Here is a 27,977-nt window from a genome sequence, read left to right as displayed (position 1 = left end):
CCACAGGTTGTTCCGTAGGTGGGCGCTGCCTCTGAGACAGATCTGCAGATTTAGGGGTTACGCGCCTCTATAACTCCCCGCCAGGTGTCGCTGCGGCACCGAGGAAGCGAGAGCGGCCGATGGGTGCTGCGCCTGGAAGTTGCTGAGGATCAACGGATGCCGGGATCCGGTCCGACGTGCGCCTCTTGTCCTCGCTAATCCTGACATACCTACATGTCCGGATCCCGGATCCCGGTTGCCCCACGCAGACCCTGCCCCGGGACCCGCGGACTTCGGCACTGCTGACTGCAGCCCCCCGAGTCCCCCGGTGGAGAAGGGATGTTGTCCGGGGCGAACTCCCCACTGCTCTCAAGAAGGAGGCAGTGTCCGGGACACTGGAGGTTCTGGAGGTCAAGTCAGCCCACCAATGACCCACCGATCTCGACGCCCTTCGGCCCCTCGAGGGGAGCGGGCCTCTTGAGCACCCAACCTCATCCAGGCCTAGTTCGCGCTGGGCCCTCGTTCTCTCTCCCATTTTCGTCGCACAGCCCCCGCTCTTTCCCGGTGCCCACTATCTCGTCCTCGTCCGTGGCTCGGGACTCTGGAGGCTGCGGGCCCGAGAGACCAAACAGGGGACGCTTACTGTGAATGGAGATGGACGGGGTCTCAGCTGAGCGCCATTATTTCTCTGTGTGTCTTTAAGCGCCAGCCAGCCCTCTCTGAGCCTCAGCCCCGGCTGACCCCTACCGGTTGCACCGAGGGGATTTTTGAAGCCACGGAAGTGAAAGTGAAAAGCCCCGGCAGTGGCGCGAAGAAGGTTTTTCCTTTGCAACCAGAATCCCTGAGGCACTTCTTGGGAAGGGGCCCGGGCGCTCTGGGTAGCCTACTGGGGAAGGGCGTGAGGAAACTGCGAGATAGTTCCTTCCCCTCTCCCCGCCCCCAGCCCTGGGCCAGCTCCCAGGAGGGGCAAGGCGCAGGGATTATGGGTCAGAGGTCAGGTGAAAAATCCATGGGGTGGAGACGGGGGTGGGTCACTCGTTCTCCGCTTCTGGCATTCAACCTTTCTGTTCCGCTCTCGCTTGGCTTCAGAAATTGGTCGGGTTGTCTAACCTTAATCCCGCATGCTGTAGCCGGACGGGAGGCCTGGAGGCAAGTGAAGTGAGCACACTGGACGCTTAGAGGCCCAGGCTACGAAAGGAAAACTCGAGGGGTGAACCTCCAGCGCCAAACTCGCGGGTGCCCAGCATTCTGGAACTGCCCATCCAGGCATAGAGGGGGCACCCTCCCTACCCCGTTTATCCCAGCGGAGGTTTCTCCCCAGGCCATGGGTCCCGTGGGGCGAAGAAGGCCAAGGTGGTTGTGGTCACCGGAGACTTGGAGGAAGATGAGGGCCTGGGCTCCCAGCGTGGTCCATCCTGGTCAGGGGGGTGTAAAGCCCCCTTCCCTCCGCACGGGGAGTGTGTGTTTGTGACTGTGAGGATAGTCTTTGCTGGGAGCAGCAGGAATAGGGGAGGGGCAGAGACTGCTGGCCTCCAGTACCCAAATTGGGGCCTGGGGGGCTCTGGCTGTGCTCCTCTCACAGAGATGCCGGCGGCAGGACCCTCAGAATGGGCCCAGGGTGTGCCAGGGTGTCGGTACGAGGCACTCAGGGCCTGAACAAGCGGGAGCGTTCAGCAGTAGAGACCTGGCCAAGGCTGAGTGAGAGAGGGAGCGTGAATGAGCGACCTGGGAGGAGGGGGGGGCGCGCGCCCAGCGTCCCTAGGGGATCCAGCAGAGTGGGTGCGGGTACGTGTGCACGCGCGTTTTGAGACCCGCGGTCGGCCCTGCGCGAGAAGCACAGGGGCCACAGCCGTCTGGAGGGCGTTCCCAGGAAAGGGCGAATGTGAGCGGGCCACGCGTGCCAGTGCGGGCGACTGTGCCAGCGGGGGGAGGGTGCGTGCGAGCGCGAGTCGAGTGGGAGTGGGGGCTCACAGGCCTGAGCAGAGTGAGTGTGTCCGCGCGTGCCAGGCGCGGGAGCGTGCCAAGGCGGGGGCGCGCGGGGGCAGTGGCCGGGAGGGGGTCGTGGCGCGCGGCCGCGGAGGCGCGGGGAGACAAGGCGGGAGGGGGAGGGGAGCGAGGGCGCGCGCGGCCGAGTGGGCGCCCGCGGTCACATGGGCGAGGGAAGGAGGGAGGGAGCGCGCGAGGGAGGGAGGAGGATGGGGGGGTTAAAGCCGCCGAGCGCCGAGGAGCCGGTGCAGAGCGGGCGGCGGCGGCGGCGGCGGCGGCGGAGGCGGCGGCTCCAGCCGGCGCGGCGCGGGGCTCAGCAGCGGGATTCGGCAGCAGTGCTAGCTCCGCGCTCCGTGCCTCGCTCCCTGCCCGGGGTGGTCGAAGGGCGAGGCGCGGAGTCCCGGTGGCCCGAGGGCGCGGTGAGTAACCCGCGGCGGACCGCGCGCGGCCGGACCCTCAGACCCCCCGGCTGACCGACAGACCCGCGGCCCTCGTGCGCGCGGGAAGAGGGGGAGGACACGCGTGGGCCCGCGACCCGGGGGGAGAAGGAAACGGGAAAGTTCAAGGGAAACTTTGCCCGCAAACTCGGGGGCGGGGGCGCGTGAGAAGCCGCCCCCCGCGTCCGGGCGCGTCGGGGGGTTGGGCGTGGTGATGGTGGGGGCGGACAATCGGCTGGGGGGAGGTGGCCGGGGCGGATTGTCCTAGCGTCCCTATTCTCTCTCACCTCTCAGCAGCGCGCGCGGGGTCTGGGAAAATTCCGGAACTGGGGGGTCGTAGTGACCCCCGCGCGCCCGGAGACGGCTTCCTTCTCCCGCACAAATCTAGACTTCAAAGCGCCCAGGGGTGTGAACGGACGGCTGCGCGTTTGCCAGCGTCTGTGTGTCCGTGTGAATCCGCGCGCGCGCGCGCGCGCTTGTGTGAGTGTGTGTGTGTGTGTGTGTGTGTGTGTGCCGGTGTGATCCTGCCTGTGGTTTCCTCGTGAGTCCGCCTGTGCGTACCTCCATGTGGTGGGTTTCCTTCAGGGTCTCTTTGTAAGACCTCCTGTGTTGTGTGTTTGTGTGAGTCCGCTTGTGGGGTATCCCCATCTCTTTGTGAGCCTGCCCGTGTGTGTTTCCCCCGGTGCGGCTCTGTGTGAGACGGCTTGGGTGTCCCTGTGTTGCTCCTAGGAGTGTATCTCCCCATACGTGGGGGCTGGGCCGCGGGGAGGTCACCAGACGGACAGCTCTGCTCCTCGGTTCCTCTCCTCTCCGGAGCCTCTCCTCCTGCGTCTAGCTCTCAAACTCGCTCGCTCCCTTCGTCCCCTCCCCCCTTCAGTAGCTTCAGGCGGGCAGGACTATTTCACGCCTTGTTGAAAATTCAGGATTTTCTTTCCCTTTCCGTCTAGTCTCTCTTTTTGAGAAGCGTCTGTGTCTTTGTGGCTGGCAGCTTGTCTGCAAAACTAGGTGTATGTCTGCATGCCACTGGGGGAGTGTGTCTGTAACTCTAGTTGTTTTGCTTATAACACTTGGTATATTTGTGTCTGTGTCACTGGGAGTGTTCATGTGGCTGTAATCACGGAGGTGGGACTTTGAAATGCTGGGTGTGTTTGTGCCTTTACAATTGCTGTATGTCCAGGGGGTCTGAAACTGTATTTTTGTGTGTCTAACTCTGGGTGTGATGGTGTATCATTGCATGTGTGGGAATGGGACTGGAACAATTGGATATTCCTATGGCTGCAGGGCTAGCCAGGGCTTGAGGAGTGGAGGGGCCTATGTTTCTCAATAAACTATGCCTCTCTGTCTCCACTGTCAAAACCCACACAAATCCTCTGAATTGGTTCTTGGGGTTCCGGTCAGGATTGGTGACATGGAGCTAAGGTTCACATTCCATCAGGGCTAATAACGCCAGCAGATCCTGACCTTATACAAAGACTAGGAGTTTAAAATTCAAATTCAAGGCTTCTTGGAGCTTCAGAATTCATACCCAGATTCACACTGGGACATGTAAATGCATATGGACTCACACTTAGAATTCTCAGAACAATGGGACTCACACTCACATTCATACTTAAATTTGGGGGCTTATATCCAGTTCTACATTCCAGTCCTAGGGTTTACAGTCTGACTCACACTGGGACTCCAGGCTTACCCTTAGATTCACATTTCTGTCCTGAGGCTCATAGATTTACATTGAGACCTAGAGCCCATGCTCAGAATCTCACAGGGTTCTAAAGTTCGTACTTGGTCCTCGTTTCAGATTCACACTTACATGCTGGGGCTCATACTCAGAGTCACTTTAAGACTAAGGGCTCACACTCAGACTCCCAGGGGAACCTGGGGCTCACATTTGAACTCAAGGACTCACATAGGACACTGGAGTTCATGAACTCATGTTTCCATCTTAGAGCTCACTCTCAGATTCACACTAGCAAGATGATCACTCCCATCCTGGGCTCACTTAGAGACCCGGTGGTCACACTCAGACTTATATTCCTGGTGATTACGTTAAACTCACTTCCATCCTGGGGTTTAGACTCACACTAAAGCTCTAGTGCTCACACTCAGACTTATGCTTCCATTTTAAGACTTTTATATTCCCCATGAGGGCCCTGGGGTTCACACTTGGAATCACACCTAGTAATGGCTCCATCCTGGGGCTCACGTTCAAACCCAAACTAGGGTTGTGGTGTTTACACTCCCAGTGAAACTTGGAACTCATAGTCAGATACACCCATATTTTCTTTGGTTTATGGTGTTTATGAGGGTAGTTGGGTAAGGAGCAGAGATTGTGACAAGACCTGTCCCCTCCAGAGGTGGGGAGGAGAGGGGATACATGTGGGCTGTGGGCTGATGGAAAGGGTGGTGGGGACACCCTGACCCAGTTAGGGTTGAACATTTCTGTCTTTCTTTCCACATGGAGACTAGACTATATTGGCAGGAAGGTCTGAGTGGCTTTTTGGTACAGGAGTGAAATATACTCTTTGAGTCTCCCATGTGCCATGTACATCACATCCCCCTTAAAGTTTTGGGTACCCCTTTTGTGGTAAGAGAATCACGTGTGGGTGTGGGGGAAGACTCATGTCCTCCCAAGACATTTTTTCCACTCCAGTCATCCTTAGTATGGAAGGAGTATGAAGGTTGACTTGGTAAGAGGGTAACCTCTGGCTCCTTTGAACATTCCAGAGCGTGGGATCCCTGATTGGAAGGAAGATGGTAGCCAGATCTGTGGTGAGAAGGTAGCTGAAGGAGGAGACTGGACTGAAACCCACCCTTCCCTCCTCTGCCCTGGCTGGAGAGGAGGGGTAAGGGCAGAGTATTATATTGTGTCTCATGATGTCTCAATGTCTCCTGGAATGTCTGTTGTGCTCTTATCCCATCTCTGTGGTGTGACCAGTGTTCTCTTCTCCCTAGAGCAGAGAACAGTAACCCTGTGGGGGAAAGTTGGGCTAGGTTGTAACCTATCTTAGGACTCCACCTGCCTTAGAGATGCTGCTGGGCTTACACGCCCTCCCTGTTATGGAGGCCAGCAAGTTAGGGCTTACTGAAGTACACAGTCACCCCATGGGCACCTCGAGGGCAGTAGGAATCTGGCCCTAGGCTCAGATGGCTGGGCTGTATCAACTCCCTGTCCCTGGAGGGGACACATGCTCCCCAGCCCCCCTATAAGGGTGGGGGGCTTGGAGGCAAGGCGTCCTGCTCTCTGCCCCCCCATGGTGAGTTGAAGTGTAAATGAATCAAAACATATGGAGCAGATTTTCTTTGAAATGCAGATGGGTTGGGGGGGGGACCATGTGTGCCTGGTTTGGTGGGAGGGGGGGTCCCAGAGAGCTAGGAGGCTGAGAAGAGAGCTGACCCCTCCTCCAGACCCACCATGGGGTGAAGGGAATTGGGGAGACCTCAGCTGTGTAAACTGTGGCCCTCGATGACCACATCCACCCAGGCTCCAGCTTCCTGTGCGGAGAGGGTGGGGAAGCAAGAGGTCCCTGTGGGCTGAGAGTGCTGAGGTCATTACCCTCCTTTATCTCGGTCTCTAGAGGGCAGAGAGAGCCCCCAAAGCCCAGAGCCATGCTGGGGGGGGGGTCACCACAGCCAGGAGCTCTGGGGGCCAAGGGGTGGAAGAGGGAGCTGGGGCAGATGTGAGGCAGAATTAGACCCTGCTGCTTGCAGAACCAAGTCCTAGAAGCTGAGACTACAGCTGCAGTGAAAGGAATGGAAGCCAGACTATGATGGTGACTTCTGGTCAGACTTTAGGAAGGTACTGAGGAGCCCTCAATCCTGTCGGAGTTTTTCCAGACCTGGGAGGGTCAGTATGCCCCACCAGGCAATACCTATACTTTCTCCTCACAGAACGCCTCAGGGTTACATAGTAATTGCCTGCGAGCAATGTGGGACGGCGGACTGGGTCTGCTTTGCTCACTGGTGTACACTGCCCCAGCACAGACCTTGTCCCCAGTAGGAAGACCATGTGGAGTAAAAAATGCCTCTTTTCCTCTCCCATCTGACTGAGTGCTGCATGTGGGCAGGACTATATTCTCAACTCCCAGCACAGTACCTGACAGGGATTAGGTGCTCAATAAATGTTGAGGAATGATAAATAAATAAAATGTTTTTTTAAAAAAAAGCAAGGCGGGGGGGGGACGCCTGGGTAGCTTAGTTGGTTAAGCATCTGCCTTCAGCTCAGGTCACGATCCCAGGGTCCTGCTTCTCCCTCTCCTTCTGCCCTTCCCCCTCTCCCCTCTTCCCCCTCCCCCCACCTTCCCCCCAACCCCCCTCCTGCTTGTGCTCTCTATCTCAAATAAGTAAAATCTTTTTTAAAATGTTGAGGAATGAATCCTTGAGTGGGACAAACCACGGGGAGAGGGGATTCTCTGGAGTTTGTGACTTGAGATCCAACACACTCTGTTGTATTACCCCTATTTGGCTCAAAGAAACGCTGAATGATTTGCAGTCTATACTAAGGAAGGACTTGCCTGCAGTCAGGGAAGGAGTGTGGAGGATAGGCAGCTTCTTCCTTGAAAAGGTCAGGACTAAGGGAGACTGGGACAGGGTGATGACCCTGATTCTGTGGCAGGGCTTGGAGGTTACTTCTGTCCTCTCCCAGCTTCAGGATTTTTCAGAAGGTGGGAAAGCCCTTTCTCCTCATGTGATTGAGTGTGTCCCTTGGTCTCTCTAAGTCAGGGTTTCTTGGACTCTAGCCAAGGCAATGGACCCCACCTCTGAGCCACTGAGGCTAGGCTCTGAGGTTTAGCTGCTGTGGACACCACAAATTGTATTAGTTATTAATGTTTGTCTGAGAACATGGGGTTCTGATCCTAAAAATACCCTATCCAGCCAGAGCCTAGGAGTTGCTGGTGTGGGCTGGTATAGCAGTAGCTGCAGCATGATAAGATAGACGCTGGGAGACACTAGAGAGTATGGGGAAACTGAGGCAGCATGGGCAGGAGATACACAAGAGACAGAGTCTCTGTTTTATTTGGAACAAAGATTTATAAAATTAGTGGTGTCAGTTCTTCAAATTGTGGCAACACGTAGAGTAATCTATTATCTTACGCCGCAGAAAATTTCCTTCTTGGAAAGTTTGAAGATACGTCTGATATCAGACATAAAAATTAAGTAGTCAGTAGTAACCATTTCAAGTCCAGCTTCGGGATGTTCCAAAATAAGTATGTGGCAAAAAAAAAAAAACAAAAACAAAAACAAAAACAAAAAAAACCCAAAACAAAAACCTTCTCCAAGTAGCCTTTTCTGAGCCACTGCCCCCAACCCTACCTCCTGGAGCCATTCCCCACAGCCTGAGTCCCAGTGGAGTTCCTGCACACCCCCTTTCATAGGCCCCCCTGACCTCACATCTGACCCTGAGGCCTCTGTGTATCTCCTCTTCCCAGAAGATGGATGTCGCACAGTGGTCCCAAAAAAAGGTAAGAAGATCCCAGCCTCTGAGGGCAGATGCCGTGTGACCTTGGCTTGTAAGCTGACCTTTCTGGGCCCCTCTGTGAAATCGCGGGATGGGGGGGCTGGGCCCTGGCCCAGGCCCGGAGAGAAGGCGGTTTTGGCACTCATCCAGGTCCCTGACGTCAATGACTCTCCAAATAATGGAATCAATATTGGGGAGGGGGGGGCAAGCGTGAACCAGGCCCCAGCGATTAGAAACAGATCAGCACAAACCCGCAGCTGATTCTGATAGAGCTGCCTTGGAGAGCTAGGGTGGGAGGCCTGGAAGGAGGTAGACCTGGTGGGCTCAGGAATGGAGGTGGAGCCACCAAGTGTCCAAAATATGAGGGTGCATAAGTAGGCAGAGATTCTGGGGCTGCCTGGGTTGGAATGATGGGGTAGGGGCTGCTGAACTAGTCCCTTCCTCCTTTGAGTCTGTGGGGTTCCAAGGCTGGGGAAAGTTTGTGAATGAAGACTTTTTTCAACCAACGAGTGATAAAGAGTGGGCAAGGGGAGTTCAAAGCTCATTTCTCTGCTTCCCAGACTTGGGCTCCTAGGCCATGTTAGGGGTCTCAGGTTATACCCAGGGTAGGGGAGAGAGCTAAATGAGACCTGAGGGAGATGATCTTTTGCTTGGAGCAGAGGGCATTAATCCAAAATAGAGAGATGGGTATTCCCTCTCAGATTGGGAGCCAGGCCTCCTCTATCAGCCTGTGTCCCCTCAGCCTCCTAGAAGGCAGTAGGTGAGGACGAGAGGGCCATGGGGGCCCACAGGGGCTGGCCTGGCGGCATCTGACAAAAAACAGGAAGAAGGGCTGGGGGAGCAGCTGTAATTATGGGGCATTTATTATTAATCAGATGAAATTGCTGGAAGCAGCTGGTGTAATGTGCGTAGCGATACAGACTCTGCATGCCCCCCCAACACGTGCGCACACACACACACACACACACACACACACACACATACACGAGCCAGGCGCAGTCTGAGCCTTGTTTGCTTACACAATTCTTTTCTTGTGAAGGCTAGAGGACTTTTTTTGTTTTTAAGTGATTTCTATACCCAACACGGGGCTTGAACTCACAACCCCAAGATCAAGAGACATGTGCTGTACAGACTGAGCCAGCCAGGCACCCCTGGAGGGCTCTTTATGTGTGTCTGTGTCTGTTTATGTTGGTGTGTATCTGTGTTTCTTCATGTCAGCCTGTACCCTCCTGTCCCTCTATTGTCTCCTTTCCCAACTATTTTTCGGCCTGATGAGTGTCTGTGTCTCTAATGTCTTCTCTGTCTCCCTGTCTTGGGACCTATTTCTTGGTGTGTCTATATCTATCACCACCAGCCAGCCTGTCTCTGACACCTTATTTTAGTTTGTGGCCATCTCTCTCTAGTTGCATCTTTGTGCCAAATCAGATGATGTGGAGGCCCTTTCTCTTGGGTGTTTAGGTACCTGATCATGCCTTTGTCAGACACATCTGGGATCTGTTTTTTTGAGGGGAAGAGAGGAAGTTGGACCCTGAGGATGTCTTGGGGTCTTGTAGAAAGTGAGGGCTCTGTTAAGTGACTGGAGCCCATAGAAGCAATAGTGGCTTTCAAGACAACCCTGGGTACAATACTAGCTCCTTTATCAACTATCAGTTGTATGACTTTGGACAAGGTGCTTTTGTTCTCTGAGCCTCAGTTTCCTCGTCTGTAAAATGGAAACAGGATTACCTCCAAAGGTGCTTTGATGATTCTGTACAAAATGTATGTTAAGTACTTACCATGATATCTGACTCATTACAAATCCTGAACAAGTGTTAGCTGTTACAGTTATTACTGGGAAAGGCACTGTGCAGGCAAGAGAGAACTGCAGAGGTAAATTGGTATAGCACACAGGCTTCGGAGCTAGGCTCAGACTCAAATCTGTGCTCTGGAACTAATCATCTATGTGGTCTTAGGCAAATTACTTAACCTCCCTGAATCTCAGTTTTTTTAACTGTCAAATGGAGAATAATTATAGACCCCACTTCATGGAGAGGTCATGAGGATTAAATGAGATAATGCATATGAAGTGTTTGACACAGTTCCTGGTACATAACAGATGCTCAATAAATCATCCTGCTGACAAAGCAGAGGAAGAGGAGAGTATAATGGTGGGTGTTTTTGCCCTGCCAGTGGCCACGTGAGAAAGTGTGTGACGTTCAGGTACTTGTGCCTGTGAATTGGTTGTGTGGGGACTTCGGATTGTCTGGGGGTGTATGAGTATGTATGCATATATGGTGTTAGGCCACTCTGGCCTTCCTATTCTCCCTGTGGCTTTGAACCTGAAGTCAGCAAAGGGTGCTTGAGGGAGTCTGGACTATTTCCAACTTTCCCTCTTGGAGACACTTATCAGCTGCCTGCCTCAGTCTCCCTTTCTCTCAGTGAGGTTGTATGGAATGAGTTCTTTGTTGGACTTAGGCCTGTGGCTCCTCTGTGACCTCTGATTTGTGCCCTTTGCCCTCCTAGAATCCAGCCTTGTCACATCATCCTGCCCTTTTGGTTTTGGAAGTCCTGGAAACAGTTGGTCTGGAGGAGGAGGACATTGATGTGCTCAGTTTGCAGCCAGTGGTGAAGAGGTATGTGCTGGGGACCTAATGAGGCAGGTCCGTCTCTGGGCATCAGGCTGGTGCAGTGGAGCTACAGGCTTGGGGATGTGAGTGAAGGAGGGCTTGAGATCCCTTCCTTCTCTTCCTCTGTTCCTCCACCTGAGGCTTTTCATGCCCCTCTGATGGGTCCATAAAGGGGAAGGGACTTACCTGCAGTTACACAGGCAAGGGCAAAGCCAGGTCTGCACTGAGAGGGCTGAATCCTGGATGTGGGAGTATGTTCTGTCTCATTGTCTGGTTCCCTTTCTGCCCCCAAAGCATCTGTCTGGCGTGAATGGGGGAGTAGTTGGGCTTGCAATAGATGGGATGGGGGTCAGAAATTCCAAAATCTTCTGGGGCCAGCCTTGGGGCTGGGCTTGACTCCCCCTGCCTTTCATTAAGGCCAGCCAAGGCCCCCGATTGGCAGCCCTGGGTGGGGGGCGTCCAAGGAATCGAGGCGCTGGAGCGGAACGGAAGGGCCTATTGTCCAAAACCCGCCAGAGGCCCACAAAGGCCAGCCGGCTTTTCATCTCAGCTCCCAAACAGACTGGCCATTTTCCCGGCCCAGGAATGGGGGCCTGACTGACCCTTCAGAACGAGGACTGGGGTTTTGTTGGGTGGGGTGGGGTATCCCAGCCTGACACATGGCCATAAAAGAGACTTAAAATGGAGCTGGGGTTCTGAAGAGGAGGAAGGGAGGCTCCAGAGGGGCTACAGAGAGTTAAGCTTGCAATCTCACTGTTCCCAGAGGACCCAAGGACATAGGGTAGGGTATTTGATAGAAGTTCTGATTTACGCAGCAACAGATAATAAATATTTATAGGGGGCACAACTGGGAGGAGTTCCAAGGCTTGTTAGTAAAGTGAGCTCTGGCTGTGAGGGCAAACAGTCCTCCCCCACAATTGCGAACACCTTATCTACTTGGAAGGGTGCTGGAGAAGAGAAGGCTAGTAGTGGTCAGGCAAGAGGCTGGGCTCCCTGCAGCAGGAGGGACTGAGGCCAGACAGCAGGAAGGTCTTCCTCCCAAAGAACTGTAGCTCTGATGCCCTGACCCGTATCTCTGGGGATCCCAGAGGATCACAGAGAGCTGGGGAGGTAGAGAACACCCCTGGGGGTTAAGGGTTAGACAGCTTCTGTGCCCCCCCCCCCACAAGAGGAGGCTGGGAGGCAAGACTTGGCAGTTCTGTCCACCCTCCCTCTGCAGCACCTCCAGCACCACTTTCAAAACAGCTTTTTAATTTAACAAAGTGGATGAAAAACTGTTTTTGGAAATAGAAGATATCTGCTGTCTCTTAGGCTAGCACTCAGCCCTTGCAGAGAACCTCTCTGCCGATTTCTCCCTGCTGCTGGTGGCTCCTTTCCCCACTCTCTCTCTCTATCTCTCTTTTTTTTTGTTTCTGCTTCATGGCCTTCCAGCTTCCCCTTGGCTTCCCCTTACCCACTTCCCATATCAGCCTCCCTGGGAGTCTCATCCTCAGTCTCTTATCTCTGTGTCTCTGCATCTCCTTTTGTCTCTCCTCTCCTCCGGGTCTCTCTTCCAGGGCTTGTCTCTCTCCTGAATCGTCTCTGTCTCCCAGCCTGTCTCAATCTCTGTCTCCCTCCCCCCCTTCTCCCCCAACCCCTGTTCTAAATGGGTCTATTTAAAACACCCGATGCTGCCAAGTCAGAAAAGCGTCTCCTGATAAAGCGCATTAGGCCGGGGGAGGGAGGGAGAGGGAGGAGGAGGGAGAGGGAGGAGGAGAGAGAAGGAGAGAGGAGGGAGCAGGGAGCAGGGAGCAGCGGGCAGATGGATTGATCCAAGCCTGTAACCCCATTAATCAGGCATCGTGGATCCCCCCCTCCCTCCTCCAGCTTCAACCCCTTCTGAGCTAAAAGCCCCTTAAATATTTATCACCCCTCCCCCATGGGGTGAGGGGAGGGGTGTGTGGTCCTTGGTGTGAGCATCCCCAGCTGCCTGGTGCTCCTCCCAGTGTGTTTACACATGTGCACATGAGCTTATACGTACGTGCATGGGTGTGCATACCTAACAGGCCCAGGGCCCATCCTGTCTCCCTTCACCCCCACCATAGAGGAGCCCTGGAATCTGACCTGGGTCTTGCCCTTCCTGAAGAGTTGGGCATATAGAATACAGAGACCTCTGGGGTCAATTGGGGGTCCTCAGGCCCCCCAAAGTGCAGTAACTGGAAGACTGGGTGGCTCGGCACTATCATTCTCACAGGGCAGGATGGTGAACTGGGGTCCAATGTCCAGATTCCACCAAATTCCCAGAGCAAGAAGTAACTTGGGGAATAGAATTGGGGACTCCATGCTCCTAAAGTGCACAAAGGTAACTTGGAAGGCTGGCTGAAGTTCTCCCTTTATTCTCAAAGGGTAGGAGTAAGACCTGGGGGTGGGTAGAGGACTTTCCATTAACCTCAGAAATTTAGGGACCTGACCTGGGCCATCACCCCCAGAGAGTGGGAAGAGGGCCACTCTCTGGGGGTGATGGGGGACTGGGTCCCACATCTCATGGCATATTGATCCCCCCTGGCTGCAGAGGTCAGTCAATCCTGCGACAGGAAGGGGTCCTTCAGAGCTGGCCTGAGGCAACTTCGCCCTGGGCGCCGGGAGGGGGGAAAGGGAGGCCCGGGCCGCCCTGGGCTTGAGGAGGGGCCCGGCTCCGAGCTGAGGGCCCCTTCCTCCCTCTCCTCCCCCAGCATCAAGTGCCACATCTCCTCCTGACTCAGACAATTAGATTCAAAGGATGACCTCACTGCCTGCCGTCCCTCACTCGCTCCCTCTGCTAGCTCGCCTCGCTCGCTCGCTAGCTCGCTCGCGGCGCGCTCCTTCCTCCCCTCCTCCCGGCCCGCTTGCCGCCTCGCTCGCTTGCCCACAGCTCAGCCCGGCCCCTAGCCCGCCCGCCCGGACTCTCGCTGTTGTTGCGGGGGGCTCCTATCGCCCCCCACCAGGCCGGTCCGGGCCTCCTGGGCCCAAGCCCCGAGCTCTGGGGGCCCGATGCCCGAGGGCTGCCGGGCGGACCCATGGAGCGCCGGAGGCACTGACCGGGCGCCTGCGCGGGGACCCAGGTCAGTGGCCGCGCGGCCGCGGGGCCGGAGAACTTGTCACCCCCACCTCCGCCGCTGAGACGCCCCCGCCCGCGCCCGCCCACGCCCGCCCACCAGCCCGCCTCGAAGCTTCCCGCTCCTTTCTCGGCCCCCGCCCCCCGCGGCTGCTCGGCGCGCTCCCCCTGCCAAGCTGTCTCTCTTCTTTCTCCCCCCCCCCCAGCCCCCTGCCTCTGCAGCCAGTGGGAGGGACTGGGACTTCCTGAGGTCCCAGGGATGGGGCCGGGGCCCATTGGCTGCAATCGGCCCAGGCCTCAGAGAGAGGAGGGGGCTCTGGCTGTGTCCATTGGCCTGGGGGAGGGGACCACCACCTGGGTGGGAAGGGGGCTACCGAGAGAGAGGCCCAGGGTGTGGGGGTGACATCTACACAGAGGGGGATGAGCTCTTGATATCTTTCTTTTCTCACATCCTGTGGGCCTCTTGCCTGGCTTCATTTGTCCCCACCTCCTAGCAAACTTAAGTCCCCACTGCCTAGTTTCATTTGGTCCCCACAGCCTGTGTTCTTTTGGGCCATGTCACCTGGTTTCCCTAGACATTGCTGCCTGATTTCTTTTGTTGGCACTGTCAGCTTTCCTTAAGTCCCTATCACCTGGCTTTATGGGATTGCCCTACCTGGTTTCCTTATGTCCTGTAGTGCCTGCTGTCTGGTGTTTGCTTCCCTGCCTGGCTTCCTTGGAGCCTCTCATACTCCCTTTAGATAGGGCATCAGGGCCCCAACTACACCTGGAGCTGTAAGTGCTAAGGATGTCAACAGCATTGCCAGTTGTTCCCGGGTTGGGGCCTGGCCAGCACAGCTTGGATTCCATTCTGCCTGGACAGCGACACAGCGTCCTTTCTTATGATGGGTGGGGGGTGCAGGGCTACAGGGTCCAAGGACCTTTAGGATTCTTGTCCTCAGTGGTTAGTTAGAGGAGCACTGGCTTGGCCAATACTGTCCCCATCTCTCTTTGCACCTGATAGTGATGACAGGGCCTTGGCAGGGGCTGGGGGTCAAGGTCTGGGCCACATCTCCTTCTCCTTACCTTGCCTCTTGCAGCCAGGCCTGATAGGCAGGTAGGTGCACTCTAGATAGTTGTGGGCACAGAGAGGTTTTGAAGAGGTTCAGGATCACACAGCAGGTGGGTAGGCTAAGAGCTGCTGCTGATTCTCATCTTGGAGAAGAGGAGTTGCTGAGGGGAGGCAGGAGGGGCCTGGGGAGTGGGCTGGTTTGGGGGGTTTTCTGGCTCCTGCTATTACCAGTGCCACCATCTCTTCACCCAGGGGCTTCTCACCACCAACACCCCCCCCCCCCCATCTGGCCTTGGATCTCTGTCTGTTTATTCCCAAATGCTGGGAAAGCAGGGTCAGGGGAGGAAGGCGCCATCTAGGAAATAATCCTATTTACTTGCTTTTTAGGGGCCAAGAAATTTCCTCCTTCCTTTTTCCTTAAGCCACCCTGAGCTTTAGGCTCTACCCCCCAAGTGCAGTTTGGGCCATCTGAGGTCCCAGCATGGAATGACTGTTGTGAGTATGTATCTTTGTATTTCCCACTGCCGAATGTGGGAGTGCAAGAGGCTGAGGGTGACTGGGGGACTCTGGGTTTCTGAAGGTGCGATGGTATCTGTGTGGAAGACAGACTGCTCTGAGTGTGTGATGGCATCCATATGTGAGCCCATGACTGTTGTGAGTGAACACATGTGAGAGTCTGTGTGTGTGACTGTGACTGCGGTACATGTGTGTGCACAGTGTGTGTGAAGCTGCGGCAATGGGTGTCCACATGGGAGGCCAAGATGTGCAGTCACGGTGGTGAACTCTGAGTGCCAGTGTCTGTGAGAGGCCACCAGCCTGTGTCTGTGAAGCTCTGGCTGTGTGTGTGTGTGTGTGTGTGTGTGTGTGTGTAGGTGGGGAGGGCTTTGGAGAGTGCTGCCAGGTGGTAGTGAGAATCCACGTGTGGGCTACATCTCAGAGAGAGGTGAGCCCTGGGTGCTGTGTGACCCTGAATTGCTGGGGTGTGTGTGAGCCTGTGTGTGCACGTACTCATGCCTGTGTTTACCCATCAGGAACAGATTGCTCTGGCTTCCCCACTGCGAGGAGGGAGGAAGGGGGAGGAAGGATGGCTTGCTTTTGCCCAGCAGACCAGAAGCTTCCTCAGAAGTAGTGTGTGCAGTGTGCATGCAGGGTAGGGTGGCAGGGAGAACAGGACACTGTTACATGAAGACAAGTGAAGTTTCTGTTCCTCCACTCAACTTGAGCTCTGTCAGAAAGACCATCTTCACTTCTTTTTGTTAGAAACCAATGCTTCCTATGAAATGCTGCCCCCGCCCCACCCCACCCCCCGTGTGTGTGTGTGTGTGTGTGTGTGTGTGTGTGTGTGTGTGTACACAAGCTTGCAAGCATAGGCCTTTGAGGGTGTGTCAGCCCCAAAGCAGTGATGGGGCCAGGGGTGGGGTGGTGTAGTGAGAGATCCTGGGCAAATAGGTCTTTGTCCCAGCCCCCAAGTCTTGAAAGCTATTCTGTCCATCCTTCTCTCTTCATGGAGGGCCTGCAGCCTCCTTCTGGCCCTGCCTCATCGGCTGGGAGCCCTGTTCCTGCGGGATGCCCCCCCCCACCCCACCAACTAAGGGAAGTCTTATTCAACCCTATTGCTTTGCCCATCCCCTACCACTGAAAGGGAGTTCCTCCAGATGTCTAACAACCTGCTGCAGTGGTCTTTCCATCCAAGAGGAGCAGTCCCCACTCCCTGCAAACTTAACCTGACTGGTACATGGCCTTTTTCTAGGTAGAGGGGTCCTCCCGATTCTTCTAGAAGCCAGAGGAGACCCCGGACTGGGGCTAGGGGATTTGGTGCTTGCGCGCCAGTTTCTGTGAAGTTGTGCAGAGCCCATGTGCCCAAAGGGAAGATATGCACTTATCTGCTCCTTCCTCTTCCCCATTTGAAGGGCAGGGGGCTGATCCAGATGACTTTTGAGGGAGAAAGCCCAGACCTTTTGCACCTAGAGGGTTGCTTAAGCCCAGGCCTGCATATATGTGTGTATACAAGCCCATGCCAGGCCACCAGGCAGCATGCGGGGCCCTAGGTAGGGCTGCACATCAGGGGCATGGACTGTGGGATTCAGACTGTTGCCTCCCCCAGGCACCTCCCCGCGGCCCACCCAGGCCCATCGTGGGAAGGCCCCCAGCTCCCCCTACAACACGCCTGCACACACGTGCAGAAGGGCACGCACATGCTGATCTCAGGGTCCCCGTGGTGCAAGAGGCTGGAGGTGGGGGTTTGAGCACTCAGAGTCCGGGCTGCTGCCAAAATCCACTGGAATCTTGTCCCCCCCAGGCCCCCATCTCCGGCTGTGGAGGTCACAATAGCAGGTGCGGATACCCGCCCCCCCCAAACGCACTCACACTGAGCCGCCTCCTTTTCCACAACCTCAGCCAGCGGCTAGAGCTGGGGGACTGCTCCCCCTGCCTTCCTCCTGGCCCCCCTCCCACTGGTGCTGAGCTTCTCCTGCCCCCTTCTATGGGGAGACACAGGGGCGTACATTTGGGTGGGGTCCTTTCCCCTGAACACTGGGGCTTGACCCTGGAGTGGGTGAATGTGTGGTAGCCCAGGAGGAGATAAGGCGTGAATCCTAAACCCAGGCACTCCTATGCCCCTCAGGGTGGGGCATCAATAGCTGAGAGGAGGGCCAGATGTGGATTCAGAGAGAATGAGCCAGAGACAAGAAACTGAGAGATAGGAGGTAGAGACACCACAGGGAATGGGAGCCTGCCCAGTGGCCAGCCAGCCCCAGCCCCAGGAGCTGGCCCCTGACCCAGGTCCGCCCCCTCCCCAGTGGGGGTCTGCCAGGTTAGCTGCCAGGGGCCAGGCCTCCCTCCTCAGCATATTAACCCCCCCCCAACACACACACCCTCTGCACTGCTTAGGCCTCTGCCCCCGCCCCCACCGCCCACGCTGTCCAGGCTGCCTGGGCCTGGTGGGATCTGGGGGCCTCTTGGTCTCAGCCTCTCCTCCCCCTCCTGAAGCTTCCAGCCAGCCCTGACTGTCTCTCCCAGGCACTCCCTCAGCCAGTGCTGCTCCTCCTTGCCCACCACATCCTTGTCTCTGTCTCTGCCCCTGCTCTCTCATTTTCTCTTTCCACCTCCAAGTGAAGGTGTCTCTTTCCCTTATTCCACCCTAATTCCTCTGCAGGTCTGAGGCCTCTAGAGTTCCCACGTTTTTGAGTCCTTTAGTCCATGCTATCTCCTGTCCTGTGTCCTTGCCTTTTCTCAGGATGGGTCCTCTACAGCTGATGTGGGGAGAGGGAAGGGGGCGAGGCCCTAGGACAAAGTGTCTTTTCCCTCACACTGAGGGATTCTGGAGTCCATTACCTAGGCATACTAGAAGCTGTGGTCTTGCCATAGATTAGGTGCCCTCCCACAGATCCAAATGTTCCTGACCTCACCCAGGTCCAAGACCCTGGGGGGGGGGGTAGTGCAGGCCAGTGACTTTGGTTGGATTTCAGTTTGGGGGCATATCACATGGGCCCTCCCTGTTCATCCTTCAGACCAGATTGAGCCTACCTGACCCTCAGCACACCCATGCCGGCTGATGCCCTGAAGTCAGAATATACTGTTGCACACCAGCACTCACACATGGTTAGAGCTGGGCCCCAGCCAGTGGTGCTCAGAACCCCCCACTCTGACTCTGGATATGGCAGGGATTCCTGAGGGTTGGGCCTGTGTAACCTTCTGCAGGGATATATAGGAGCTCTCCAAACTCACATCCCCCCTCCTTCAGGTTGCACCTTCAGCTGGTCATGGGCTGAGGGTTGGGGACACAGGGCACCAGGGACCTTGCTGGGGCTGTCGAGAAGAGTCTTGGGCCCTAGATTTTAAGCCAGACTTAGAAACTGAGTAATTGAGGTCCCTAAGCTAGAGCCTGTCACTGTGTCTGCCAGCGTCCCTGCTAGTAATTGCCAGCCTCTGTGGTGCCAGTATTACTGTGGGCTGGTGTTATTCTGTGTAACTGTCCGTGTTACTGAGTCTGACTGTCAGCATCCCTGTGTTACTGAGGATGCACCTTCGTTGTTGCTCTGTGTGACTGTCATTCTCATTGCATTTTTGATTCTGGGGTTATTGTCATTGTGACTGTGTCCGTGTCAACAGGTATCATTGTCCCATTTGTTGGTGTCATTATTTGTCATTTCACTGTAATGACTGTTAGCACCCCTGTGTGCCATTGTCAACTATACCCGTGTCATTTTCACTCGGTGTTTTTCTCACTGTGTAATGGTGTCTTTGTGTCACAGTGGGACAGTGGCAGGAAATTGGGGGCCCAGGATTTGTCTCTTGATGATGCATCACCTGTGTATGTGTGTAATGATGACACTGTGAGGTTCTGTGTCAGGAGAGGTGCTGGGCTCCTTGTCCTAACAGGAGTGTGGGCTGCTAGGTACTGGCCCCCTTCCTTGTTGGTAGAGTGCCTTCTGTTGCCTCCTCATCGTGGGGCTGGGGCTAGCGGCAAGTCTGGCCCGTGCAGGGGTCTACAGAGAGCTTCAGCCAGTTTGCATGGCCCCTATCTGAGGCCATGGGATTTATCCTCCTGATCTATCCCAGAGCCATGGGGTGTGGACTTGGAAAATTCTTGGGGAAGATGCTCTTTGCCCTGGGATGGGTGGCCTGAGGTGAGCTAGGGCAGGGTGGAGGTAGAGCCTGGATGCCTCTGGCCTCAGCTTCCCTACCTGGGAGTGGACCCAGCTGGGACTCTGAAGGAAGGGAAGAGTGAAATTGGCTTGGGACTTTCTGGATCTGCAGGGGCAGAGATGAGGTGGGGTAGGATAAGGTTTTAGTCTTCCCTTATCCCCTGGGGGCTGCACTTCTGGGTCTCCAGGGAGAAGCCCTGTAGCCTCCAGGAAGGCTGCACCAACACCATCCTCCCCCTGCACTGGGGGAGCTAGGTGGGCTTAGAGAGATGCTCTAGGATGGGCACAGAGACCCTCTCTGGATCTGTCCCTTCCTCTGCCCTTGGATCTCTGTGGTTCCCATCTCTCTTTCCGGGTCTCCTCTCCCATTTCTCCCTATCTTGGTCTCTACTTGTCTCCTGGGTCTTGGCTCATGGCTTTCCCTCTCTCTCTCTGCCTCTCCGCTCCCCCCTCCCTGGGTCTTTGCCTTTTCTGGGTGCCCCCAGCCATGCGGTGTCTGTTTCGGTACCCCATCCCCCACTCTCTGCAGCACTCGCTCTCAGCAGCGCCTGTCTCCCATGGCTGCAGCCCCGTTGGCCCAGGGCCCGGCCCTTACAGTAACTCATCGGGCTGAAGGAGGCGACTTTGATGAAGAAGCCACCCCTCCCCCTGAGGGAGCCTGAGTGTGTGTGTGTATGTGCGTGTGTGCACACTCATGCCAGGCTGTATTTTTGCCCCTGCACCCCCAACTGGGACCAGGAAGGAGCTGGGAGCAGAGGGCCACCCTGTCCCTCTTGGGTCCTGGATCTAACCTTGGTCCTTTCTGCCTCTGCGGGCCCTGGTTTCTGCCCCCTGTGGTAGGCAGTGGGGCCTGGCACTGAGGTAGTGTATCTTCCCAGCTGTGAGGACAAAGGCATGGACAGATAGCAGAGGTGGTGGGCAGCATCTGAGAGCTGCCTGCAGGGGTTGAGGTAGGGAACCAGGTAGGCCTGTAGCCTCTTGCCTGCCTCTCTCTCTCCCTCTCCTTCCTCCTTCCCTCCCTCTGAATTCAGTCCTTGGGTTCATTTCCTGGCCCCATTGCTCTGGGACTATGACGTTGGCCATTGTCTTAACCTTCTAGGCCTGAGGAGTAGTTGAAGATAGGGGAGTGGCTGAGGGTCAGCAGGAGCCAGGCCAAGTGGTAGCTGAGGCCCTGGGAGTCACCGATGTGGGAGGGACAGCCAAAGCCACCTGGGCCTAGAGAGACAAGCTGTGCCAGGGAGGGGCGGTCGGCGCACCTGCTGCTGTGGCTAGAAGAAGCCAGGTGCAGATGGGGAGGGCTTGCCTGGTGAGGGCTCAGTGCAGTCACGGGCAGGCAGGAGCCCCGTCCCGTAAAGGAGCCCCCAGAAGTCAGATTCTTCCCAGCTCTCACACTCACTGCTATAGGCTGACACCCACATCTGTCTCCTTCCTGCTGTAGCTCTGTTTGCAGTTTCTCTGGCAGTTCTCTGGCTGTATGTCTGGCTGTTTGTCTGGCAGTGTTTCTGACAGTGTCTCTGGCTGTGTCTGGCAGTGTGTCTGTGCGTCTGAGTGTCCCTGGCAGTGTTCTTAGTGGTGCAGAGACTTCCTGACTGAGCATCTGGCTCTGGCTCTGGCTCTCCTTCTAGCTGTGTTTTTGGGTGGATGCCTGTTTGTGTCTGTCAGTTTCTCTGGTATTTCTCTGCTTGTGTGTCAGGCAGTTTCTCCGGTGTGGTTTCCGACAGTGTCTCTAGCTCCCTTGCTAGGTCGCTGCTGGTTTCTGTGCCTGGGTTTCTTGCTCTTTCTCTGGGGGTAGGTCTGCTTGCATCTGGCCGATCCTTTTCCAGTATTTTCTGGTGGACCCTTTGGCTGTGTGTCAGTCTTTCTCTGACCAAGCCTCTGCCTGCTTATTGGGTCCTAGCTACCCGCTTCTCTGGCTTTACCTGACAGTGCCTCACGCAGTATCTCTAGTGTATCTCCAGCTGTGCATGCAGCTCTTTCTCTGGGACTCTGTCTGGTTGTTTTGGACAGTGTCTTGGCTGTGCGTCAGGCTGTATCCCTAATAGTACCACTTACTCTGAGTGTCTGGCAGTATTCCACTCTAGATCTCTCTTTCTGTCTGGTTGACGGGCCCCCTCCATCTTCACACTGGGGTAGGAGAGTCCTGTTTGAGGCTTTTTTTCTGCGGGAAATAGTTACTTCTCTGCCCTCGGGTACGATCATGTTTTGGGGTAGAGTGGGGGGCAAGCAGTTGGAGCTACCCCACGAAGCAGGACTGCAGATGAGGGGACCCCTGGATCCAGCCTGGCTTCTGGGGACATCCTGACTGTGCTTTGTGTACCTGCAGAGGTGTGTGTAGACACAATGCACATCTGGGCTGCGGGTCTCAGGGTCCTGAGGCATGTGTCTGGGGTGAAGCATAGGCTGGAGCCCCTGACAGGCGTTACATGTGACATGCTCTCCTTCTCTCATGGTCACTGTACACTGAAGCGAAAGCAGTATCTGACCTTGGTACCCTGCTGCTGTGAACATCCCAGAGCCCAGTGGCAAGGCTCACGGAGGGCTGGGGGGTGCAGGTATGAGGGGCTTTAGAGCATCAGGGTTTCAGGCCCTCTCTCCAGGAGCGCAGCAGGGGACCTTCCATTCAAGGCAATTTGGAGAAGTATAGACCTCCTGTTAAGTTCAAACATCACTCTTTTGGTTTGCAGTGCTTCGAGCTAATTAGCCAACCTCACCAGTAAAGTTTTTTATTGTTGTTTTTTGTTTTTAAAATGGCTGTAGCATAACCAGTGTTCCATAACTCATCCGTGGTTGACAACATCCTACAGCCAGCAGCCTTATCGAACAACAAACCGCTGTAGGTTGCCTCCTACCATCTTAGCAAACCTTTGGCTCCAGATGCCAATAATGTTGCTTTCTGTTGCTTGAAAAAGAATCCTGAGCCCCATTAAGAAGGGCATTTGGGGTCAAGATACCTAGCCCTAGGGCTGGAATCACCCAGTCTTGCCTGAGAACAGGGAGGGGCTCCCCAGGAGGTTTCTGCCTGGGCTGATGCTGCCCCATCCCATCCCCCCCACCCCCTCACCCCCATTTCTCCCAGCAGATGGCTGCTCCTGTCCCGTGGGCCTGCTGTGCTGTGCTCGCTGCCGCTGCCGTCGTCTACGCCCAGAGACACAGTCCTCAGGGTGAGTGCTGGAGGAGAGGATTCTGGGGGACGGGGTGGTGCTCCCTGCTGACCTCCACCCAAAGCCAAGCATGAGCCCTCTGCGACATAGCTGTGCGTCCACCCAAGACCACATCCTGGCACGTTCTGGCTTGTAACATGTGAACACCCATGAATCCTATGACACTGATTTGCTGGGCGACCCACTGATGTTGTCTTATACCCACAGTCCTCCAGTCACTCCACGCGGTCCCATGCTGATGGTGTCTCTGGCTTGATGAGCTGTTCCTCTTCCTACTGGAGTGGGTGCGGGTAGAGGGTACAGGCAGGTGGGATGGGAGTAGGGGGCTGCTAGGGGTAGGGCCCTGTATAGTATCTTTGAAATGGGATTTCATTTGAAATGGGGGTTTTGTGGGGGTGCAGTGAAAGGCACTGAGAGAGACAGAGGCCAAGACTTCTCCCTTATCCCAGAGGGAAGGTGGGGACAGAGGTGGCAGACTGAGAACAAGATGTGGGGACTGGCAGGGCGACCAGTGGGGGAGGGCTGGCATCCTGAGGAAGGGACAGGTCTGTCATCTGGAATGGTGGGAGGGGGCAGGGATTGCTCCGGTGGGGCCACTGGCCCCCCACCATTTGTCCAGGGAGGACTCAGTTCTCCCCACAGCCCACAAAGCAAGAAGCTGCCCCCTGCTGGGGAACAGGTGCCCTCTTAACTTGACCACCAGCCCTCAAACTGCATTTGAGGCAACACCTCACATGGCTCCATCAGCATAAGGTCTGACCTTGAAACTCCTCAGACAAGTGCTGATCTATATGGAGCTCTCCCCTTGGATGTGTCCTGCCTCCCACCACCCTTGGCTGGATTGGATAGAGGCAGAGAAGGTTGGGGCACTTCTGGGGCTCAGGCGCAGAGCACACACTACCACCTTCAAGGCTGTGGGTTAGAGGAGGGCAATGAGTCAAGGCTCCTGTGCCTTCTTCCTTGTGAGACTGACACTGAGACCCAGAAAAAGCCTAGCCCCCATTCCCCCTGGGCTGCTCCCCAGTGGGCAGGGAGTGAAAGGACTGCCAGGCCAGCCCATTAACCCCCACCTGCAGTCAGTCTGTCTTCAGCTTGTGTGCTGATCTCACTTGCTTGGACCTCTGGTGGCAGCTCCCCCTGGCCTGGGCCCTGCTCTGTACTGTGGGTAAAGGCAGAGCCACAGGTGCCCAGGGGCTTGAGCAGTGAGTCCGCCTCTCTGAGAGTGGATAACTGTCCCAGTGCATTAAGCTGTGTTCTTGTGTGGGTGAGACCATGTTCCTGTTCGAATGCATTTCTCGGGTTATATTCTTGGGGGCTGTGCCCTGCGTGTGACATTGTCTGTTCATGTGTGACTGTGCTCTTCATGGGGCTTTGTCCTTGTGGTTGAGACTGTACCCTGTGTGACAGTTTGATAGTTTCTCCCTGTTTCTGTCTCTTTGCATGTTTGTGTCCCTGTTCAGTTGTCTCCCTTGTGGGACACTGTGCCCTTATGTGTCAGTGTGCCTCTGGGGGACATGTCCTCCCTGTGCATGTATGTGATCGTCTTGTACTAGGTGTTAACCGTCCCTGAACTGAGACTGGGTCCTTGTGTGGCTGTGACCTTGTGGACAGTTGTTCTGTGTGTGTTCTTCTTGTGGTGACTGTCTTCATCCTATGTGTGTGGTGATGTGAAGTTGCTTAGGACGCCCGGGGGACTGTTTCCGGCATGTGGTCCTCATGTGAGCCTGTGTGCACAGGTGTGAGGGAGCCATCAGCTCTGTCCTTCTGTGTTCTCCATGTCCATGACCTCATCCTGTCTCTGTCTCTCATCCTGGCTTCTAACAACCTTTTCACAGCTGATTCCTTTGGAGCATTTGTCACCGCGTCAAGGCCAAGAACCCCGTCCTCCCCCTGCCGCTTGATTTAATTTCTGAAATGGACAGCACATCAGTAGGGGCACCCACAGGGCGGGAGGAGAGCTGTCCAGAGACAAAGGATTAAATCATTGCCATCTCTGGAGCTGTTTCGTGACTGTGTATATTGCTGTTGTGTTGTTGTAGCATTTGTGACAGTGTGTGTCTTATGTGATTGTCATGTCACGTTGCTCCCTCTGTCTCCGCATTGTGGCCTGTAGTTGTCTTCTTTCATTGCATTGTCATGTTGTCCTTCCTGCCCTGCCCTCACATTGTTGGTTTGTCATTGTTGTTGTGTTGTGTTTCTGTTTGCTTGGTGAGGCAGACAGGGTGACTTGGGAGCATTAGCCCATTTGTTGTGTTGTTGGGTGGCTGTTGCCTCATATTGTGGCTGTACCTGCCCCCGAGTATAAAGAACCACATCGGGTCCAAGTCAGTTCCGAGCTGCTGCTGGTCAGTGTTGACGTGTTGCCGCTGGGACCGTGGTGGCCACACCCCCTCCCCTTCGGTCAGTTTTCAGCCTCCTCCTCAGGCAGCTGGATGCAGAGTTTGTTCTAGTGGGGGGGGGGTTCAGAGAGGGGCTTGGCATGTTTCCTGGAAGCTCCAGGTTTTGACAGGGGAAGTTGGAGGGGGGCTCAATGGCTAGGGCTGGTGGATTGGGGGAGCTCTATGGCTTGAGCCTTGGACACTGGGCCTCTGGTCAGGAGGAGGCCCCCATTCAGTCTCTGGTCCAGCCTCACAGCTGTGGCCTCCAAGGCCCCCAGCCACCGCCCTTCCGCCGTTCATCCTTTGTTTGGCTGGTCCCAGGCCCCACAGACAAGTGGTCAAGGCTGGCTGGGTTTCCTGCTTCCCTCTCCTCCGACAGGGGACGGGGACAGAGAGGCTCAGAGAGGGGCAAGACAGAGGCAGGCCGCGGGGGAGAAACCTGACGGAGAGATCCTGGCACAGGAAGGGTGACAGAGGTAGCAGACAGGGACAGATGTTCCAGCACAGAGAAAAGCAGTACTGGGGAGGGGGCCATGATGGAGGGAGGGGGTTGGCTGGTGACATAGGGGGATCCCTACCTCCTGCAGTCCTGGTGGTGTTAACAAGTCTAATTAAGAGGCCACTGGCCCAAGTTAATTGGCTCGTTAACAGGAATTGCCTCCGAAAATCCCCCAACTCAGCGGGGTGGCTCTCCAGAGGGGAGATGTAAGCGAGTGTTAACGAGGGATCCCGCAGCACCCCCCACCACCGCTGCCCCCCTCCCACTTCGCTCTTCCCCTCCCACCCTCACTCCACAGATCTGGCCAAGACCAGGGAAGCATCTGTCCTTCCAGGCTTGGGGGGCAGGATGAGGAATGAGGAGATTAGATTCACATCGCCCAGCTCTGCATGCCTGCCTCTCCTGCGTTGTCTGTAGATCAGTGTCTCTGATTTTCTGTGTCGTATTCACCTCCCCCACCTAGTGCTGCCTCTCAACAGGTGCTCCCTCCCACCCTTCCACTCGAGTCTCCTGGGTTCAGTCCATCACGCCTGGGTTGTGGAGGCCAGGGCTGGGGTTTGCTTTTGGCTCTGACAGGCCCCTCCTGGGGGCAGGAGAGGAATGGTCAGAGAGCTCTCTGGCCCCAGCACTCCCCCGCACCCCTCCCAACCCCAGCAGTTCCTGTCTCACAAAGTGATAGCTGCTAGGAATTCTCTAGGGCTCTCGCCCTGGATCTCCCTGCTGCTGCTGCCCGAGCCCTGGATGGCTGAAGTGGGCAGGTTAGGGGCAGCTTGTCAGGGGGTCCAGAGTGGGAGGGAGAGAGGCAGGACAGGAGACAAAGATAGGGACAAGAGACAGAGAAAGGAGTCCAGAAGCAGGGCCCCTCAGCTCCAGCTTGCCTGGGTAGCAGATGTCAGTGATTGGGGCTGGGTCTGTAGGTGGTGAGAGGTTAGGGTCATGGAGGTCAAGAAAACTTTCTAAAGGACCTAGTGACTGGAGGTGAACTGGGTCTTCACTGAGATTTAACCCCTCCCAGCATTTAACACACACTTTCTCCCACACATATACACACAGAAGATCACACCCCTTCACACACAAAATACCCAGACATGCGCACGCACACACACACACACACATTTGGAGACACTCACAACTACGGAGAAATTTTACACACTCCTCGTCTCCTGACACCCATACCATCAGACACAGAGCCTCTTGGCCTAGACTTCTCATCATAGGCTCTCATCTGCTCACATTCACTTGGTGGTGCTGGGCCAGGCTGTGACCTGTGACTCTTGCCCTATGCTCTCCCTACCCCCAACAGAAGTACCCCACGTGCAGTACGAGCGCCTAGGTTCAGATGTGACTCTGCCATGTGGGACAGCAAACTGGGATGCAGCAGTGACATGGAGGGTAAATGGGACAGACCTGGCCCCCGACCTGCTCAACGGCTCTCAGCTTGTTCTTCATGGCTTGGAACTGGGCCACAGCGGCCTCTATGCCTGCTTCCACCGTGACTCTTGGCACCTGCGCCACCAGGTCCTCCTACATGTGGGCTGTAAGTGTTGCTCCCAACCCCTCATCTGACCGCCTTCCTCCCAAGCCCCACACTTCACTAAAGAGGAATGTCAGTGAGGCTTAGACCCTTGGCCCAGATCCAGCCTTCTTCCTTTTGGGGCCGGGGACGCTGCAGCACCCTGACCCTTGCCCTCTGATCCTTTCCTAACTTTCTCTTCTGATCTCTGAGCCCACTGTTTCCCACGGAATCCAGACCCCCGGGCCTTTTGCACGTGTATCCCTGGCGATCTGTGAGATCCAGAAATCCTGTTCCCTGTGACAAGATAGGCAGAGGAGGGCTAGCAGGGCCTGATCCTTCTGGGGCCTGGGAAGGAGGAATCGTAGGGTCACAGCTCCCAGCTGGAGAGACCCCACTCCTTTGTGCGCTCTTACAGGGGCTGGCTATGCAGGTAGAGGAACAGGCACTCTGGGAGGCTCCAGGGAAAAAAGAACACTTCCTGGAGTGGGAGGCACATGGAGATTGGGAGATTTGGAGGATACATTGACAAAGTCACCTCTGACAGAGACACCTCTGACAGAGACCTAAGTGCAGCTGTAGGCCTCAGAGGCTGGGAGGGCATGGAAGGGCCACTTGTGCTGGTGGCGGAAGGGAACTAAAGGAGAGGATGGGGCAAATCAGGAGCCTAGAAGCTAGGGAGTGACACGAGCAGGGTCATCGTGTCCTTAAGAGATCCTTCTCATGGTGGTGAAGAGAGACAGGTTGGATGGTGGCTGTGCCAGGACAGGAAGGAAGCTGTAGCTGGATGCAGGGGAGATGATGAGGATTGGGCACCAGGGTGTGGAGCCGGGGCAGTTGAGAGGGGCTGGTTGGACCGCCAGGAGTTGGTGGTGCATTGGAGGTAGAGAGGACAGGAGTGTAGAGAGCAGGGGGAATCAAGATAGCTGGTGCTACCAATCACTGCAACAGAGGCAAGGTGGAAGGGTCTGTGGAGGAAAAGATGGTGTGTTCTGGGGGCACCTGGGTGGCTCAGTCAGTTAAGTGTCTGACTTTGATTTCAGCTCAGGTCTTGATCTCAGGGTCCTGAGTTCAGGCCCTGTGTTGGGCTCTGCATTGGGTGTGGAGTCTACTTAAAAAAAAAAAAAAAAGATAGTGTGTTCTCCTTGGACAGTAGTATGTAAGTCATCTTATTTCGGACTTCCCTAGAATCA

The 27,977-nt window shown here is 55.7% G+C and overlaps 1 protein-coding gene across 2 annotated transcripts in view; it reads left to right on the top strand.

Annotated features, from left to right (window-relative positions):
- The first annotated feature begins 2,169 nt into the window (after window positions 1-2,169).
- Window positions 2,170-27,977, top strand: part of CNTFR (ciliary neurotrophic factor receptor) — a 38,355-nt gene continuing 12,547 nt past the window's right edge. The window contains exons 1-4 of one of the 2 annotated variants that reach the window (XM_080819368.1): window positions 2,170-2,384; window positions 10,360-10,469; window positions 22,313-22,394; window positions 26,575-26,808. In XM_080819368.1, coding sequence (XP_080675494.1) covers window positions 22,313-22,394; window positions 26,575-26,808 — 316 coding nt within the window. In that variant the 5' untranslated portion in view covers window positions 2,170-2,384; window positions 10,360-10,469. The remainder of the gene's footprint in view (window positions 2,385-10,359; window positions 10,470-22,312; window positions 22,395-26,574; window positions 26,809-27,977) is intronic. The other variant, XM_080819369.1, reaches the window with a different exon arrangement.

Source organism: Martes martes (assembly GCF_963455335.1).
Source record: "Martes martes genome assembly, chromosome: 12".
In the NCBI taxonomy this organism is placed as follows: domain Eukaryota; kingdom Metazoa; phylum Chordata; class Mammalia; order Carnivora; family Mustelidae; genus Martes; species Martes martes.
Note: the sequence above shows the minus strand (reverse complement) of the source record. Positions and strands in the feature narration are given on the sequence as shown.